The sequence below is a fragment of the Plecotus auritus genome, assembly GCF_963455305.1.
Source record: "Plecotus auritus genome assembly, chromosome: 14".
Taxonomy (NCBI): Eukaryota; Metazoa; Chordata; class Mammalia; order Chiroptera; family Vespertilionidae; genus Plecotus; species Plecotus auritus.
In genome coordinates this window covers 12738804-12759537 of record NC_137780.1, presented here as the reverse complement: position 1 = coordinate 12759537, position 20734 = coordinate 12738804, and the positions used below count along the sequence as shown (strand labels likewise).

At 43.0% G+C, this 20734-nt stretch overlaps 1 protein-coding gene across 1 annotated transcript in view; it reads right to left on the bottom strand.

The window, feature by feature from the left end:
• Positions 1-20734, bottom strand: part of EXO1 (exonuclease 1) — a 32249-nt gene extending 11515 nt beyond the window's left edge. Inside the window, exons 1-11 of the mRNA XM_080650945.1 lie at positions 20636-20734; positions 19311-19484; positions 17702-17821; positions 14085-14208; positions 11486-11623; positions 10407-10619; positions 8333-8520; positions 7290-7386; positions 5167-5392; positions 841-1087; positions 138-256 (exon numbers count right to left, since the gene is read on the bottom strand). Coding sequence (XP_080507071.1) covers positions 138-256; positions 841-1087; positions 5167-5392; positions 7290-7386; positions 8333-8520; positions 10407-10619; positions 11486-11623; positions 14085-14208; positions 17702-17821; positions 19311-19471 — 1633 coding nt within the window. The 5' untranslated portion in view covers positions 19472-19484; positions 20636-20734. The remainder of the gene's footprint in view (positions 1-137; positions 257-840; positions 1088-5166; positions 5393-7289; positions 7387-8332; positions 8521-10406; positions 10620-11485; positions 11624-14084; positions 14209-17701; positions 17822-19310; positions 19485-20635) is intronic.

Here is a 20734-nt window from a genome sequence, read left to right as displayed (position 1 = left end):
CATCTTGCTCTCTAGACAATCTGATTCATTGAGATCAACCACTTTCTTATCACCTAGACAATCTGATTCATTGAGATCAACCACTTTCTTATCACCTAGACAATCAGATTCATTGAGATCAACCACTTTCTTATCACCTAGACAATCTGATTCATTGAGATTGGTCTTTTTATCTGTGACCGCAGTTTCATCTAGAGGTTGGGGGCTTGCTTTCTTTGATACACAGTCCACAGAATCCAGAGAATTGCAAAAAAACCTAACAGAAAAAACAACAGAAAGAATGCGTAAGTATTTTAGTTTCCTCGCAAGGTGATAAGATTTAGAATATGGCCCAGTTTCTTTTTAAAATGAAATCTCATAAATAAATAATTTTATGCACGCCTCTATCACTGCACTTACCACATGGGCTGCAAGGATTTTGTTTATGGACCTATTTTTCCAACTATACTACAAGCTTCTCAAGAATAAAACCTACGTCTCTCACTTTCGTAACCCAACACCTAGTATCATATCAAGTTCTCAATATTAGAGCTCTTATATTCATCAGTATTTAAATATACTTCTAGTAATACTCTGCAAAATGTATTAGTTTTTAAAGAAACTAAAAACAAAGAAGTAGGGACTGCCGCAAAAGCCAGAATTTTTCTGATACAAAAAGTAGCAGAAGTTCAAGGGAAAGCTGTGCATTCAGGTCTGAACTCAGGCAACAAAAACTGTCGTTGTTAAGTCAGGTCCTACACCTTCCCAACTGGACTCGCTGTTTACCTGAGAGCATTAAAGCACACGTCAGTGCAGTATATAACACGACAGACAAACAGCATCCTAGAGATGTAGCCATACCTGCTTCTGGTCCCAGGAACCACAACGGCACCACTCTCTTGATTTTTTCTCTGCAAAAATGCCGCAAATTTATTTCTTGTCGTAGGTGGCGTGCTTAAGGTTTTTTTAATAGCAGTGCCATCCACCAGGCCAGGCATCGGCATTTTGGAAGAGTTCGATGATGTACTACCTTCACAGCCATCTTCCTTGGTCTTCTTTGCAAATGAAAGAGAATACTGACTCAACAGATCATCTTCTGACAGCCCCTCTAAATAAAAACAGAGTGACCGTGAATAAATGTTTGTCCACATGCAGTTAAAGATTCGGCTTTAGCTTCACAGTCCATGTCCCTTTGTCCTAAGGATAGTCTTTTTTTTTTTAAAACTATGCACCAGAAAAGAAAATCCAAGGACAACTTTAAATTTTTTTTCTTGGCTGTGTTTTACAATTTCACAAGTTAGTATGCTTTAATGTCAATTATTTGTACAATTTTATGTGAAATTACCCAAACCAAAATTTCAGAACACAATCAATTTTGTAAGGCACCAAGGGCTTAATTTTGAATGTAAAAAAGAAGTAAAAAAACAATTTTAAAAGGATTTACATGTAAGTATGTAATTAATTTGATGTTTAATTTAAAAAATGTCCCAGTAAAACCAGCAGCTATTTATACACACCATCTATGTGATGTGGTGATTGTCAGGAGTCAGAAGTAATTTGCTAAGGGGCCCTAATTTGCTGCATGGCACATGTTTCCTGTGGTATTAGAATGGATCAAAGACAAAGCAATACCAAGGCTGCAGGCCGAGATAGGCTGAGACACAGTGATGGCAGTAAGGAGTCTTAAATTAGTTCAATGAATTCTTGGTCTGAACAGCTTCCACACTCATAGGATTTAATGCCCATTATTCGAAAAAGTCAGTAAAATAGTTGAGGGCCCCAAAATACCAGAGACAAAAAGATGATACCTCCAGTTTTCAAGGTACCGATTTTTAAAAAGCTGTAGATCAGTAAATTTGATTTTGACTCCTGGCATGAGCCTAAATCTGTTTATTATGAAGGGAATTATGAGCTCTTACAGAAGAGAACAAATATTGTAGGAGCTCCAACAAGGCTTCCTCAAGAAGCCACGCCAGACTAACCTCGTTTTCTTTTCTTTTAAAAAAAATATATTTTATTGATTTTTTACAGAGAGAAAGGGAGAGGGATAGTTAGAAACATCGATGAGAGAGAAACATCATCAGCTGCCTCCTGCACACCCCCTACTGGGGATGTGCCCGCAACCAAGGTACATGCCCTTGACTGGAATCGAACCTGGGAACCTTCAGTCCACAGGCCGACGCTCTATCCCAGGCGTCCTCAAACTGCGGCCCGCGGGCCACATGCGGCCCACAGAGGACATTTATCCGGCCCGCTGGGTGCCGCTGCCTGTCTTGCTTAGCAGTCGACTCGTCCCAGGCCCACAGTGCGCATAGGAATTTGTTCATAGTTTGTTTTTTTTTAAACTATAGTCCGGCCCTCCAACGGTCTGAGGGACAGTGAACTGGCCCCCTGTTTAAAAAGTTTGAGGACCCCTGCTTGAGCCAAACCGGTTAGGGCTAACCTCGTTTTCTTTTTGGAATAAGCTTTAGATGAGCTACTCAGGGCAATTCCATAGAGTTAGCATATCCCAAGGAAGACACTCAGTGTCGCTCCCATTATCCTAGTATCTACTGTGTATTAGTTACGTGGGGTTAGCAGCAGGCTGGTCAGCCCTGAAAGACTACTGGCGATTATTAGTCTGAAAGGAGGGTGTCTCTATAGTGCTTTGGATTTCTGCACTTTCTCTGATGCAGGTGAACATTACATAAGCAAACACATTTTAACCAAAACTTTAAGACACAGGAAGCCATACTTCTCAAATTTCTAGCCGACAAAAATAATACCCATATATTAGAAGATAATACAGATACAGAGATTCAAAAAGGAAAAGAAAAAAAAAAAGATTAGTGGGCAGAACAATGGATTAAAATGAATTCAGAACACCTCAATAAGAATAACTTCACCTGCAGTTAAGTGTAAACGTGTAACTACCTGGTTTAAGAGGAACTGGTGGATTTTGATGATAGACTCAGTAAATGCCAGCACCATGACAAGAATGCAAATAAAAGCTAACACTATCTTCGTTTGCAAAAACAAAATCCCCGTCTCTGGATAGAGGACTGAAACGCTGCCCCACCTCGAAACCTTTCCTGTGCCGTGTAAGGGGCCACACGCTAACGATCACTCACTGCGAGTCACACAACGAAGCTCACCCGGGAACAGAGGCGGAACGTTCAGTTTGGGAAGAACCTCAGGAGGGTCACAGCAGCTGTCTCTGACTATATGAAGGGCTGTCACGTGAGAGGATTCGACTTACCCTATTTTGTTTTTTTGTTTTTTTGTGTCCGTGTGTAGGCCCAGGGGACAGTTTTCCATTGATAAGATGCAGTTTAACAAAGCAGACTTAGTCTGACATAGAGCTTACGAATAACGAGCCCGTCTATGTTGCGGGCGGCAGAAGGACAGGAAGGAAGAACACGTGTAGTGTACTTATGTACCAGGTGCTTTTATACGTTATCTTACGTAACATACACTAAGTTTGTGGAATAGTCCATTTCATTCCCATAATAGAAGAGGAAACAAAGGTTGAGAGATATTATGAAAGATATTTAGGTTCATAAGGAATTAGGACATTTTGACCAAACATGTTTAATCTATACCTAAATTTAAAAATTAGCCCTTGCTGGTATGGCTCAGTGGACAGAGTGTCAGCCTGAAGACTGAAGGACCCTGGGTTCGATTCCAGTCAAGGGCAAATGTCCGGGTTGCAGGCTTGATCCCCAGTAGGGGGAGTGCAGGAGGCAGCCGATCAATGATTCTTTCTCATCATTGATGTTTCTCTCTCTCTGCCTTTCCCTTCCTCTCTGAAATCAATAAAAATATATTTTAAAAAATAAGTAAAAGCATGAACTGTAAGTTTACAAAGGTGTTTGCTTTGTTTTTGTTGTTAGTCTTTATTCATTCACATAGATGTTTGAGGGAAAGAAGAAATAGATTATAGTTATTCTTTCTACTTCTTACCATGTCCTATGGTGAAAAACAAAAATCAAAAGCTTTTCCCAATACCTAGTTTTCTATTCTCAGCACTTCTGTTCAACACTGTACTGGGGGTTCCAGCAGGCAAGAAAAAGAAATAAAAGGCATCCAGACTGGGAAAGGAGAAGCAAGACTGTCTTTACTTATAGGTACTACGATTGTTTATAAGGAAAATCCTAGAGTCTACAAAAGTGAATTCAGCAAGGTTGCAAATTACAAAAACCAATTATCTTTAGTATAACAAATCTGAAATATAGGGATCAATTTTATAACGGATGTACAAACCCTGGGTAGTGAAAACTATAGAGCACTGCTGAAGACTTAAATAAATAAATGGATCAGAAAATTCAATATTCAGATGTCAATTTCCCCCAAATTGATCTATAGATTAAACTAATTCCCAATCAACATAACAGCAAGCTTTTTAGAAAACAACAACAGTCTTAGCTGGTTTGGCTCAGTGGATAGAGCATCAGCCTGCAGACTGTAGGGTCCCGGGTTCGATTCCAGTCAAGGGCAGATGCCAGGGTTGTGGGCTCGCTCCCCAGTAGGGGGCTTGCAGGAGGCAGCCAATCGATGATTCTTTCTCATCATTGATGTTTCCATCTCTCTCTCCTTTTCCCTTCCTCTCTGAAATCAATAAAAAAAAAACCCACAACAAACTGACAGTTGATTCTAAGATTTAAATGAAAATGTGCACAACAGAGTTAGCCAAAACAACTTTTCAAAAGAAGAACTAAGGGACTATACCACTTGACTTTGAAACTGACTGTAAAGTTACAGTGATCAAGACAGTGTGTTGGGCATGAAGACAGGGAGAGAGACCAATGCTTCATAGTAACACTTCAGAGAGAGAGAGAGAGAGAGAGAGAGAGAGAGAGAGAGAGAGACACACACACACACACACACACACACACACACACACACACACACACACACACACACCCCCAAACTGATCGCCACCGATAATGTGCCCAGGCAATTCAATAGGGAAGGATCATCTTTAACAAATGGCACTGGGACCACTGAACTGGCAAAAAGGCAACCTTGATCCTTACCTCATATCACGTAAGAAAATCAATTAAAAATGGACCATAGGCCTGACTATGAGTTAAAACTGTACGCTTCTAAAAGAAACAGGAGAAATCTTAGTGACCTTGGGTTTAGCAAAGACAGATTTCTTAAACATGACCAATGCTAGCTAGCATTTCACAAAAACCAGATACATACCACTTCTTGGCCGTTTCACAATGGACAGCTTCCTAGGGAGATTCAGCCGTCCAGTGCTGATCACTTGTTCCATGCCCACAGTACTTGGGTTCTCCTTCAACCTCGTAGCACCTGGACCAGCGTCCAGCTCAAGTCTAGGGCAATAATTCCTATGCCAAATGCTATTAACACCAGATGGTTTTTGAGATATTTTGTCATCCCAACTACGACTTCGGGACTGGGCAGGCTAAAACAGTAAAAGCAAAAAGGTTACTTGAAGAACATAGTAAATTACTTCCCTCTGTATCAACACAAATTATAAGCAAATAATTATCCTTAAAAAGAGCAGCTTTTTAATGAATTATCTGTCCTCTAATGACATTTCCTACACTTTCTGTTACATGTACCTTGTACTATTAAGTTTGTTCCTCTTCTAACAAGAGACAAGTGACCTTATTAGCTCATCCTAAGAAAAAATAGCCCTAGCTGGTTTGGCTCAGTGGATAGAGCTTCGGCCTGTGGACTGAGGGTCCCAGGTTCAATTCCGTCAAGGGCACATGCCCAGGTTTCAGGCTCGATCCCCAGTAGGGGGTGTGCAGGAGGCAGCTTATCGATGATTCTCTCTCATCATTGATGTTTCTATCTCTCTCCCTTTCCCTTTCTCTCTGAAATCAATAAAAAGTATATTAAAAAAAGAAAAGAAAAAATAATCTTCCTTAAGATGAATGGTGTAAGATATAAAGGCTGCAATGGAAGAAATGTGGACAAAAGCACTTTTAAAATTTGACATTAATTAGTTTGATAACCACCTGGCAATTAAGCCTCTAAATAATCATTTACATACTCTTTACAAAAGACCTGAAAGTTAAACCATAAAATTATGTATTCAAAGTAACTAACTATCCCACCTCTGGAAATCGGTTGGGCCAACCGAACCATAACAGTCTCATTTCCAAAACTCTGTTTCTATTACACCCATACTTGGAACCGGGACAATATGAAGGAACAGCTCCTGTGGTCCACCTGAGACTGACATAACACTGTCTCTGAGAAAGGGCTTATTGCAGTCAGTACTGGTGTATTTCCCACGGTTACTTGTTGAGGGTATGATTGTCAGCTATAGGATGTCTCATTCTCAGACCAGAACACCTGGAACAAGCTGGCCTGCTTTCACTGCTAAGTCCTTTTGCTTCTTTGAGCTGTCTTGCTGGTTAAGAAGTGTCTTCTTTCTCATACTTTCCAGTCCAATCCAGGCCTTTTACCCTTGCTCCTTATCATTAATTAATCAGTCCTTTACTAAGCATTTATTAAGCACATAAAACATGGTTAGGCTAGCTAATGTTCTGGAGTACAAAGAAAACAAAATATAATCCTTCCTTGTAAGGACTTGGCAATGGGAGCTCATAAAACCCTGCCTTTGTGAAGATTACATTATTTTGGGAAGAATCAGAAAAGAAACCAAACATAAATTACATAGCAGTAAGTGCTAAAAAGGAAAAAAAAAAAAGAGAGAGAAATGTTACTAGGGAAAGTTGATGAAGATGAAGACTTTGTTTGGCTGTGAATAGATTTCAGGTTACAGGAAGTCATTTAAGTAGAGATTATGTGGCTGGTACACAGACTAGAGAATGGGTTAGAATAAATATGAATGAGGAGAATAGGGTCTAAATGAAAATATGAACAGAGAAGAGAGAATGGCGGGAGAGTGGACCAGAGGGATGGAACTGGGAAACAGTAGAAGAGAACAGGGAAGGGCTACAGAACACAGCGGGGGGCTCATTAAACATCTGCTAAATTGTGCATCAGTGGAAACCAAGCTGTACTTGCAAGGGCAGTGTGTCTGGATTTGGGTCTTCAACAACACGAGAAGGGTGAGGAGGGTGAGCGGGGAAAAAAGGCATCGAGTGCTTGGTATTTTCAAATGTAACGTTCAGGTCCAAAGGTTTTCAATGTAAGGGAATCACCTGATATACCTATGCTCGAAGAGACACAATTTCTTTAGCACCACACTGTCTCTGCTCTATGCTCTGCACAGTGCCGGGATATAAAAACACTTAAAAGACGTTCACTAAATGAAGCTCTGCCTTTAGTCACAGTTCTGAGACATGACTGAATGTGCGTTTAGAAAGAAGCTATTAGGTTACCGTAGCAGCATCTGGACTGTAGTCATCAATCTGTTCAAAAGTATTTATATCTTTATTTCCAAGTGCTATTTGAAGAGCTATCGAGTCATCAACATACCTAGGTTGGTAAGATCAAGGAAAAATGTTTTCATTAACAATGGAACAAAACCCACTGTATTAAGAAGAAAAGTGGGCCTGGCCAGCGTGGCCCCGTGGTTGAGCGCATCGACCTATGAACCAGGAGGTCAGGGCATATGCCTGGGTTGTCCCAGTGGGGGGTGTGCAGGAGGCAGCCAATCAATGATTCTCTCTCATCATTGGTATTTCTCTCTCCCCCTTCCTCTCTGAAATCAATAAAAATGTAAATTAAAAAAAAAAAAGTGTATTCCATCGTCACAGAAAATCCTCAGGTTTATAACGTCAATGGATGCTACTTCCTTCCACACTCAGCATTACCAAAACCACAAGCACTTTTACTCCTCTCTACTTGTTACTTCAGGGGCTGGCTGTTTCCTGAAGCAAAGCCCCAAGGCATCGCTTACTTCCTCTCCAGACAGATGGAGAGGAGTCCTGGCCGCCAGCTGAGTGGCTCAGGCTTGGCACTGCCTGAGTGGCCAGTGGCTGTGGGAAAGGCACCCTCATCGGGAGTCCTCGCACACCCACAACACCGCTCCTAATACATCCAGCTTCCTTGCCACTAACGTTTCTCTTAAGTGTCACCTTTGTTTTGTTTTTTAAAGATCCATTTGGCTTTATTGAAGGATTCACCGATCAGCCAGCATTCCTAATGCTGTAGAAAGGAGTTTTAAGTGTCACCTTTGGAATACGTTCCTATTAAGTCAAACTAAGTAACAAGCTACAGCGAATGAGCCTCTGATTTATAAATAAGAAGTTGCTCTAAATTTTTACTAGCATGCTAATTAAAATGAACAAAACACAGATTTCATTATAGAAAAGAAAGCAAGAAAGAGTTTACAAGCTTTTTACTGAATGTCTCGCTAGAAATGCCACCATGGACACATGGAGGGACTGAAAAGTCCTACCACGTGGTTCAGAAAGGATACCGCCCAGCATAGCTCAGCGCTGCGGGGTCGATGTCGTCTCCGTAGTCATTCAGAGGGACGAGCTTCCTTCTGATGGGATCAAACACTAGCTGGTAAAGGAAGGTGTTGTTGGCCCGAATAAAGCCTCTGATGTAGTCTTCTGGTACTGTTATATTCATCTTGAGGTAATGTCCAATTTTCTTGATAACCTAACAATGGATGCAAAAACATTTACGCGTTATCTGCAAGTAAAGAATACAGAATGTATTAGACCCAAGACCCATCTGCTTACATGAGAGGAGGATGAGGAGGAATAGGAAAGCCAATAGTTTTTATCTACATTAAAAACCTCTACCAGCAAACACAACCATGTCAGATCACTTAAAACGCTGAGTTTCTATAACACTATTTTCTTTGCATTTTCTATTATTAATCCAAATAATGAGAAATTCAGTTACACATCAAGTTTACATTCCTAAGTACATATTCTTCACACTCAAAGTCCCTTCTATTCAGAAGGCAAAACGCCAAAACATACACAACTCGAGAATTAAAAAACCCCAAGTATTCTTAGATCATATTTTTAAAGAGAAATTAGCATTGTAACTCTTACTAACAGTCATGGATGATTAAAGCTTGAAGTGTTTTTAAATATTTTCTATCAAATCACAGATGGAGAAGGGAAAACCCAGAGGGATCCCGGAGTCACAGGAGGATTGGGACCTGACCCTCCATTCCCAGCTCTCCCACCGTCTCCCACCCCAGACACCATGATGCTGCACCAGCCCGAGCCCTGAGGACGCACACTGACCCTTGGAAACGAAAGGGGAACTCTGCTCTGCAGCCCCAGGGCTTTGGAGAACTACCCAGCGGGGAGGAAACGAGCTTCTTTAATGTACGCTGCTTTTTTCAAGGTCAAGACAGCAGAGGAATCACAGAGCAGTGATGTGAGCAGAGATGTGATGTGAGGAATTACAGGCAGCATTTCCCAGAGGCTCCGTGATAGCACATCAGATTGCAGGAGGAAGAGATGAGAACCCGCTGCCTTCCATTTAGCCACATCAGAGATTTACATAAATGTGCAATTCTGCTCATAATTTTCATTTGTTTTAGAAGACATGGCTATTTTTCATAAAAATGTACTAGCTATGTTAATATGTAATGAATTTATTATAAATTTTAAGTGAATTAATAAATAATTTCAACTTTTGTTTTAATTTCTGATTTGGTAAATATCAATAGCTATAACCTATATAAACAAAACTACCACCACAAAAAGCTTGAGAGTATAAAGGGGCCCAAACCGGTTTGGCTCAGCGGATATAGTGTCGGCCTGGGGACTGAAGGGTCCCAGGTTCGATTCTGGTCAAGGGCACATGCCCAGGTTGTGGGCTCAATCCCCAATAGGGGGCATGCAGGAGGCAGCCAATCAATGATTCTCTCTCATCATTGATGTTTCTGTCTCTTTCTCCCTCTCCCTACTTTCCTCTCAAATAGAAAAAATATATTTTTTTTAAAAAAAAGAGGGTATAAAGGGATCCTGAGACTAAAAGACTGAGAACCATTACTATTGAGTAATAGGACAGAGATAAAAAGATGGTACGTCTTAACGTTATTCCTACCCTAGAATACTTTAAATATGTTTTTTTTTTTTTTTTATTGATATTTTACAGAGAGGAATAGAGAGCTAGAAACATCCATCAGCTGCCTCCTGCACACCTCCCACTGGGGAAGTGCCCGCAACCAAGGTACATGCCCTTGACCGGAACCGAACCCGGGACCCTTCAGTCCGCAGGCTGACACTCTACCCACTGAGCCAAACCGGTTTCGGCTACCCTAGAATACTTTAAATAGCCCTTAAGTCTCTTTATATTACTCCTCATTTTAAAAACCACTACTAGTTTGTCAACTGCTGAAAATATGGTTCATTATAGTTGCCAAAAGCAAATTTCTAGTGTGGTAGTCATTTTATTTCAGTGACACGTTATTGGCTATTAACGTAATATAATATTTAAAATCCATATTCATAGTGTTTTATCTATTATTTAAGAAATGCTTCAAAAGTCAAATACGACACTTAGTAAGTCACTCTCACCTTTACAATATCTGGGTTATTGGCCAGCCTTAGCACTTTGCAGGCCTTTGCTAATCCAATCCCGCGCAGTGATGGGAGGTAGTCACAGCCCGAAAGGATGCACATGTACCGAAACTTCTCCTCCGTGAACACATCCCCAAGCTGTCTGCACATGCCCAGCCGAGCCTGGTCAATTTCTAGTCCATTTCCAAACTGGTCCATTTTTAAAATCACCTGTAAGAGGAAAGGAAATTGTTAATACCTGTAAGGGCCGTTTTTATTTTTTATTATACAATTCACTGCACTATTTCTAAGAAATCTTTCTTGTTCTTCATCATAGCAACGAGAGCGAGATAGGTCGGCCAATTACCTGCTGTCACATCTGTAAACAAACCCAGGTGAAGCACGGGCTACTCTGACGCAAGGAATACCCTTTCTACACCTTTACTTCCTACTGACATTACAGGTTGTCATGGTGACCAAATAGCAATTCAGACAGAAAGCACTTCGCCCTCACCTGCCACTGTTACTTTTTAAAAAGTAAACCGTTTTCTTATTTTTAAAATAATACATGTTCATTATAGAAAACTTGGAAAACAGAAATTCAGGAGGAATAAAATAGAAGTTGCCCTAAATCTCTCATCTATTGCCATTACCCAGCATTATCCTTTTGACATAGATCCTTCTAGTCATCTATGTATAAATGATATGAATAACAAAAATGAGATCATCCTATGTCTGTATCTTAACTTTCCTACTTAATATATCATAAAAATTTCCATTAAACAGTTTATACCCAGTCCCATTATAAACGTTTATTTACCTAATCTAATTAAAAGATATAAAGCAAGTAAATTACTAAAAAATAAGACTTAGTCTATATTCTACTAAAGAATTTGTGCAAAACAACAAAATACTCTAATCGTAAGTTTACTCTGAAAAAGCACCCAGATTATACAAATGTCAAGCAGCAAAACCCGTCTCTTCATTTTAAATAATAAACTATTAACACTGTGTAAGTAGATATTAATTTCAGGTATTAAATGAAATATTACTGGGGAGGAAAGACTGTAATTCCTTAGTTTACACTATTTTAGCACCTTTTTACAGCCGAAAGCGAGGAGATCAGAGTCCTCCGTGACTATAGCCTGTACAATACCAGCTTTGTTCAGATAGGCCAACTGTGCATCCGCTTCGTACGGCGCCACGAGACAGTCCACTCCCTGAGCCCGAGCCGCCTGTGGGAGAGGAGCCGTTAACGTGCAGAACAGCGTCTGGAAGAACTAAACAACTCCCAGTTTCAAATCCATTTTATCACCAGCTTCAACGTGCACGTGCTAATACTATTTTCAAAAACCACATCCGTGCCCTAGCCATTTTGGCTCAGTGGATAGAGCGTCGGCCTGAGGACTGAAGGGTCCCAGGTTCAATTCCGGTCAAGGGCACATGCCCAGGTCGCAAGCTCCACCCCCAGTAGGGAGTGTGCAGGAAGCAGCCGATCAGTGATTCTCTCATCTTTGATGTGTCTGTCTCCCGGTCCCTCTGAAATCAATAAAAATATCTATAGTAATAAAAGCGTAATATGCTAAATAGACCGGGCGTCCTTTTGGACGTCCTTCCGGACGAAGCCGGGGCTGCAAGGGAAGCCCTGGGTGCCAGGGGAAGGAAGGCCGCCTCTTTCACGAACTTCGTGCTTCGGGCCTCTAGTATGTATATAAAAATCATATCCTTCCAAGTATGCTTTTTCTACTTTTAGTCCTAGTGTATAATGAACTGATCAGATAGCCACTAAGTTTTTTTTGTTTTTTTAAAAATATATTCTATTGATTTTTTACAGAGAGGACGGGAGAGGAATAGAGAGTTGATCAGCTGCTTCCTGCACACTCCCCACTGGGGATGTGCTCACAACCAAGGCACATGCCCTTGACTGGAATCGAACCTGGAGCCCTTCAGTCCGCAGGCCGACGCTCCATCCACTGAGCCAAACCAGTTAGGGGGCCACTAAGTTTTTTTTTTTTAAATCAACTTATAAATTTGTGACTTACAGTTATTGGCCCCCTCCCCACACTGCTTTACATGGGGAGGGGGCCAGTAACTGTAAGTCACAAAAGACAAGTTTCCATCTTAAGAATGGCTATGCTCTACCTGTGGACTGAAGGGTCCCAGGTTCGATTCCTGTCAAGGGCACATGCCCAGGTTGCGGGCTCGATCCCCAGTCGGGGCATGCAGGAGGCAGCCAATCAATGATTCTCTCTCATCATTGATGTTTCTCTCTCCCTCTTTCTTCCTCTCTGAAATCAATAAAAATAAAAAAATAAAATAAAAATGAATGACTATGCTCCAAAAGTATCTGACATGTTTAGATCTCTGAATATATTTCCCCATGAAAATAACAGGCTCTCTTGTCAGACTACAAGAGTGTATCTGACATTGATGAACTACAGAATCTAATCACTGTATTTATCTCCCCAGTTGTTTTTCGAGCAGTTTGAACACAGGCCTGAAAAGGGGGCGGGGAGGGCTGGGATTGTGGGCACGTGGACACTAATTGGTGATAAAATGACACGTCTAAGCAGAGCAGATGAGGTAGCCTGAAGTCTGCAGAGTTCCCGAGTCAGCGAGGCTGGTTCAGGATCTCGGACAGGCGTCCAGGAGCGAAGGGTCAGTAAGTGTTGAAGACTCGATGCCAGTGGGGGTGGAACTGAGCCCCAGCAATGCGCCACTCCATCTCCAGGACATGCTGATGGGGTTCATCTGGGGGTCTTATTTGAAAAGGGAGAGCTCAGCTTATTCCTCCGGCTTTCTCCCTTGGAAATGCTGAATTCTACCTAAGCAAACTGTTCCCTGCTTGCTGACAACAGCTCTCTCCAGGAGGTCAGGCCTACAATAATTTCCCTCCCTTCATCTCCTTGCTCTCCCAGCAATAAACAACTGACAACCAGCTTCCATGAACGTCGCCATTTGTTACTTAGGCATCATTTCTTTTTTTTAAATCCTCACCCGAGGATATTTTTCCATTGGTTTTTTAGAGCAAAAGAGAGAGGGAAAGACAGAAACACTGATGTGAGAGAAACACATCGATTGGCTGCCTCCTGCACGAGTCCCAACCAGGGCCCGGGCTGGGGAGGAGCCTGCAACCAAGGTATGTGCCCTTGAAAGGAATCAAACCGGGATCCTTCGGTCTGCAGGCTCTATCCACTGAGCCAAACCGGCGAGGGTGGCATTATTTCTTGTTTGGCTTACTTAAAAAAAAAAAATTATTTTACTGATTTTTTACAGAGAAGAAGGGAGAAGGATAGAGAGCTAGAAACACTGATGAGTGAGAAACATCGATCAGCTGCCTCCTGCACACCCTGCACTGGGGATGTGCCCGCAACCAAGGTACATGCCCCTGACCAGAATCGAACCTGGGACCCTTCAGTCCACAGGCCGACGCTCGAGTCCTCAAACTTTTTAAACAGGGAGCCAGTTCACTGTCCCTCAGACTGTTGGAGGGCTGGACTATAGTTTAAAAAAAAAAACTATGAATAAATTCTATGCGCAATGTGGGCCCGGGACGAGTCGGCTGCTAAGCAGGACAGGCAGCGGCACCGGTGGGCCGGATAAATGTCCTCGGCGGGCCGCATGTGGCCCGTGGGCCGTAGTTTGAGGACCCCTGCTAGCCACTGAGCCAAACCGGTCAGGGCTTGTTTGGCTTACTTTAATGACTTTGTGGGCCATCGCATGGGTGATGTTGACGCAGCGGGTGAAACATTCTCTGGCCTCTGAGACCTTCCCCTCGCGAAGAAGCTGCTTTCCCTTTAGGAGGTTGGCTTGTCGTCGTCTGCAAGGAACAAGGAAATTCAGAGCTGGATCAAGAAACTATAATAAAACTCTAATACAAGAAATTTCCCTCGAATAAAAAAAAGTTTGGCTCATTTGAAAGTGCACACCTGGTTCTTGAGAATATTAACCCACAGGCCCTGGGCTTCTAAGCAAAAGAACACGTGCTTTCTAGGGCACACTCACAGGTCAGCTCAGCAGGCTCTGCACAGCAAAGCTTTCTGTCAGAAGAAAATGAACTAAGACACTTAAGAAAATGTGAGTCAAGGCTTTTACACCATCAAAACCACTTCCACGTGTGAAGGATGGAACTTTATCAACATACAAGGAACTTGAGGAACGCTGTCTCTGTGAAATCTATCAGAGAACAAATTTCAGGAAAAACAAAGTAACATGGGAGGCACTGACATAAGGATGGTGATAACCACACAGTAAATTGTAGAATCAAAACTAAGAAAGGATTAAACGAAGAGAGCCATAGCTACATGCTCTGACATAGCAGCAGCACTACAGTGCAGAGAGAGTACCTGGGAAAGAAAAGTAAACTTCAACTGTTTTCAGTAATGACATCGGTGGTGGAAGTGTTAGTACTGTGGAGTATAACGTGGGAGAAAATAAATGATTACAGCTGTCCCGCTATCCCCCGTTTTGCTTTCTGTAGTTTGTTACCCAGAGTCAAGTGAAGACCGAAAATATTAAATGGAAAATTCCAGAAATAAACAACATTGGTAAGTTTTAAATTGTGTGCCTTTCTCAGCAGCAGGGTGAAATCTTGTGCCATCCGGCTCTATCCGGCCTGGGACGTAAATCATCCCTTTGCCCAGTTTATCTACTTCACTTCATCTCATCCCGTAGGCATCCTATCATCTACATCATCCACAGGCAGGGTGGGCCTGGCCGGTGTGGCTCAGAGCACAGAGCATCGGCCTGCGGCCTGAGGGGTCCTGGGTTCGATTCCCAGTCAGGGCACATGCCTGGGTTGCTAGCTTAGTCCCCAGTGGGGGGCGTGCAGGAGGCAGCTGATCCATGATTTTCTCTCTCAACATTGTTGTCTCTATCTCTCTCTCCCTCATCTCTGAAATCAATATATATTAAAAAAAAGAATAAGGGTGAGTAGAATATAAGATATTTTGAGGGAGTAGAGACAGATGACATTTACATAACTTTTATTGTAGGTTATTATGCTTGTTGTATTTTATTAACAGTTATTGTTGTTAATCACTTCCGGTGCCTAACTTACACATTAAACATTGTCAGATGTCTGTATAGGAAAACACAGTGCGTCTGACAGGGCTTGGTATAATAAATAGGGCGTGGATGCCCGCGGTTTCAGGCATCCACTGGGGGTCTTGGCATGTATACCCGCTGAATAAGGGGGGACGACTGTAATTGTAAGATACTCTAACTTTAAAAAAAAAAAAAAAAAAAAGATACTCTAACTTTATCATACCCTGTACCCTTAAAACAAGGTTTCTCAGTCTGGAAGGAAGGAGATACCGATGAAGTACAGAAGTTAAGTAAAAACCTGTACCCTGAATTTGAATTGGAGGTATCAGTCTGAACTAATGAGGTTTTTTTCATCAAGTAAATGCACACATACATGCTCAGGGTTGTGGGCTCGATCCCCAGTAGTGGGTGTGCAGGAGGCAACCTATTGATGCTTCACTCTCACATCAATGTTTCTCTCCCTCTCAAAAGCAGTAAAAAAATTAAAAAAAAAATGGATAGATGGAAGGAGGCTTGTCTTGGGGTGGTGAATACACAACACAATATACAGATGATGTATTATAGAACTGTACCCCTGAAACCCAAATAATTGTATTAACCAATGTCACCCCAATAAATTCAATTTTAAAAAAATGGACACAACTAATAATTAAGAAATTCACTATCAGGGTGAAATTTTAATATTCTTTTCTCAGTAACTGATGGATTAAGGAGACACACATAAAAAATGAAAGGACCAGTAAAGATATGGAAGACCTGAATCCTACAATCAATAAGCCTGATTTACTGGACAGAAAAACCTTCCACTCAATAATAGAGAATGCACATTCCTTTCTAGCACACAGAAAACTTAAGGAAATTTGTTCATGTGCTAGACAGTGGTCGGCAAACTCATTAGTCAACAGAGCCAAATATCAACAGTACAATGATTGAAATTTCTTTTGAGCGCCAAATTTTTTAAACTTAAACTTCTTCTAACGCCACTTCTTCAAAATAGACTCGCCCAGGCCGTGGTATTTTGTGGAAGAGCCACACTCTAGGGGCCAAAGAGCCGCATGTGGCTCGCGAGCCGCAGTTTGCCGACCACGGTACTAGACTATAAAAGAGACTCAAAAAATTAAACATTTAACAAAAAACTAGTATTGGGTCCGGGGGTGGACGATGCTGCCACGGAGCATAGCTGGGGCGGCCTCAGCTGCCGTCTCCATGGAAACGGAGTCTAGAGGTGAAGTGACGTGTCTAAGGTCACATGGGAGTGAGGAAGCCGAGAAGACTGGGGTGCCTTCTGCCACTGCCAGGGCGAGATTCCTATGGAGCTGGGCGGGCCAGGCCTTACAGCTTCCTGGAGACTCACAGGCTTATCTGCGTTCTTAGGGGCCAGGCCAACGGCTCCTGGAGGCAGCAGCCCTCTGCACAGGTACCACCCGGATCCCGGTCTGGGAAGGCCGAAGAGAGTTCGGGAAGGGCCATGGGGGTGGGCTCCCAAGCAGATGCTGAGGGCACCAGGCATCCTAAGTCCTCCCTGCCCGGCGGGGCACCTCCGAGGCCCCGTACCGCCCCCCCGCCCCCGCCCCCGCCCCGCAATCTGAGCTGCAGCCCCCAGAAACTGCAGCAAAAGCGGCAGCCCCAACTGCGTGTGGGTGGACAGACAGACATGCTGCTGCAGCCTACCAGGCCAGCGGGGAGCGGGCCCTGGCCGCCTGCAGGAGCTCGTGGCTGACGAGAACCCCAAGGCCTTCCTGGGATGGAGATCCAGCTCCGCATGAGGAGCAGAGGCTGAGCGGGCCTGGCCGACACGCTCACCCCTCGGGGAGCCCCGAACTCCTGCCCAGGCAGCACGCGGCAGCCTCCCTCCGGGCCCCTGCGTGGGGCTTGCGTCAGGTGGGAATCGGAAGGGTTATTTATTGACATCACCTGAAAATAAATAAGCTCTCCGTGCTGCTGAGGAAAAAAAACACACACACAAAAAACAACAAACTAGTATTAGCCCGGCCAAAGGGGCTCAGTGGTTGAGCGTTGGTCTATGAACCAGGAGGTCAGTTTGATTCCCGGTCAGGGCACAGGCCCAGGTTGCAGATCCCCAGTGTTGGGGCGTGCAGGAGGCAGCCAATCGATGATTCTCTCTCATCATTGATGTTTCTATCTCTCTCCCTCCCTCTCTGAAATCAATAAAAGTATATTAAAAAAACAAACAACTAGTATTCTACAAACCATAGCATCAGACCTCAATACAATCAAGTCCGAGATGAAATAGAGGCTCAACTTACTCTCTTCTGGATTTCTCCACTTCCTTTTTAGAAGGTAAAGTACATCCATCAAATACAAGAATAGGCTTGATCCCATGAGACAGTAACATATTTACAAATTTCATGCAAAATCCTACATACCTAGGAAAATAAAAGGCACTTATGCGTTTTGCATCTTGTAATACTTTTCAAAACCTGATAAAATGAATTACGAAAAGGTTTGTATTTTTTTAAAGAAAATGTTTTCATAGGAAATGAACATTAATTTACATCGCCCATCATTTCATTAAAAAAGGGGATCTTGCCCTAACTGGTTTGGCTCAGTGGATAGAGCGTCGGCCTGCGGACTGAAGGGTACCGGGTTCGATTCCGGTCAAGGGCATGTACCTGGGTTGCGGGCACATCCCCAGTGGGAGGTGTGCAGGAGGCAGCTGATCGATGTTTCTCTCTCATCGATGTTTCTAACTCTCTATCCCTCTCCCTTCCTCTCTGTAAAAAAATTAGTAAAATATATTTTAAAAAGGGGGGGGGGGATCTTTTAACTCAAAATAGAAATAAAGGCATAATCTTAAAAAGCAATCATTTAAATCAAATATATTCATCTTAATGAAAGACTCACTACAGTATTGTCCTTTTCCTCTTTACTGTAAACTACTGACAACGAACCTTCGTTGGTCTTAAGCAGCAGTGAAAAACCTGTATTCTTCAAGTACAGTTGCAACTGCTTAAATGTAATGGTGGAAAAGAAACTGCTTTAAAACATGATCCCAGCGCGGGAGAGGCAGGTGCGCCAGGCTCCTTCAGATCCCACACACACCGTTACAAGCCGCTTGTTTGGGGCCCTAAGAGCCCCAGACATTCACCAAGCAATGACGACTCCCCCCTCCTTCTAAGGAACAAACAGGGTTAACACACTTCACCTGTTGTCTACTGTGCTTAAGTAATAGTAAGATCTGTGAGCCTTTCCCCTAAGGAGGTAAGTTATAAATTGCAAAACACACACACATAAAATTAGTGCCCAAATCCCTGCGGAAAACCTGTCCAGAAATTGTGCTTGTTTTTCTAATGTTTCTATTTAAAAAATAAAGAGGACATCAGTCCTGCCTCAAATGAGGTCGCCGAGTTTATAACTGGACGTCAACATGGCCCCCCAGTTCTGGCTCCAAGTGAAGGAAAAGCGAGCCACACCGCCTTGCCCCTTTGAAGGATACGCCTTGCTTCGGTAACAGGGCTTAGTGCTGTCCGCACCCAAGAAAGCAGGCGTCTGAAATCACTATGGATTTTCAGAACACGGTTTGTCTCAGACAAAGGTAAAAGGAGACGATTTGGGGGTTTTGTCCATCAGTGTGCTGATGGTCTGGCTTAATCCCAATAAAAATAGGTCTCCATCACAGAAGGAAGTCATCCCGATTTGGCAATGCTCTAAAACACACTTCTGGCTAACCCTGGCACTGAATGAAAAATAAGCCATTTTCTTTTTATTTTTAAAAGAAAATGTTTTCATAGGAAACGAAATTTACATCGCCCATCATTTCATTAAAGAGGGGCATCTTTTAACTCAGAATAGAAAATAAGGCATTATCCGTCTCACTCTTCACTGGCAACGAGCTAACATGAGGTCCAAACTTACTTATCGGTAGGTTCCCCTTTGGCTAGTTTTTCAGCACAAGCAATAGCACCTTTGTGAAGCCAGCAGTACGTATCCACGGCCACCACCTGCCCCTTATACTTCCTCACGTGGATGGGCTCGGAAGCGTCTTTGATGAACTGCAGCAATCCTTGTATCCCCATCGTGCCAGGCTAACTACATGATGCGAAAGGAGAAGGGGAAAACAGCAATATTTAAAAGCAAATGTACATTTACCCAAAAGTTCTAGGGGAAAAAAAAAAGGAGTCTGGAAACTAATAAGGACCTGTTACTATTCAGACATTTGAGAATCATTGTTTTCAAATATTTTAACGGGGCTCCTCCCTGTCAAACCATTTCCTTCCATAGTCTAGAATTTTCTTTCCCAAGTGCTTTCCCACTTGGAATCATGATGTGTGCTCCTCGCCCTTAACACAGTACTAGACACATGGAGGTGTTCAAGAGGTATGAGTCTCTCTTCTCTAAAAATGCATTGCTGCCTGGCCGGCGTGGCTCAGTGGTTGAGTGTGGACCTATGAACCAGGTGGTCACGGTTCGATTCCTGGTTAGGGCACATGTGGCTGGGTTGCAGGCTCCATCCTTAGTGGGGAGAGGGTGGGGGAGAGGGTGTGCAGGAGGCAGCCAATCAATGATTCTTTCTCATCATTGATACTTTGCTCCCTCTCTCCCTCTCCAAAATCAATAAAAATATATTTTTAAAAAAACAACAAGGAGTTGTGGAGGCAGCCACAGTTCCAGGATCTGTCCTTGACCCCTGGATTAGAGTTAAGGGTCCACCTCCATCTGCCCATTTGGTGAGGAGCAGCTGAAGCAGTTGATTAATGATTGTCTCATCATTGATGTTTCCCTCTCTCCCTCTCCCTTCCTCTGAAACCAATACAAACATTGAAAAAAAAAAAAAGGCATTGCTAAAACCTGTAAAATTCTTGCTATGGCATCACACTCCCTCTACGCAGGCATTATACCGTAAGAGGCAACGTGCAAATGAGCACAGGAGTGGAAACTCAAAACGGCTTGTAGGAAGGTAGGCATTTCAACTGAGAAGTGTACAAATGCGTCAGGACAAATCCTTTAACTTCCCACCCCTTCCACCCACCCAGGCTGCAACCCCTGAGCCCTTCCTATACAGAAACTGCGGAACTGCCCCGGTTCCTTCCAGAAGCAGCCACCCTCCCAGCTCCCCACGATGATTGGAGGCAGCCATGGGCACTGAGCAGGTGCTTGGCATTTTATAACCTGAATCTCTCCCAGCAAACACTGCGTTTGGAAGGGAAGAAAGCAGGCACAGGAGCAGAAGGCAGCCTTACCCTGCAGATCCGGCACGGAAGCTCTGATGCGCTAGTCCAGCAAGTCCCCAAATTCCAGCAGCTCGCAGATTCTCAATTGTAATCAGGGCAGGTCATCTG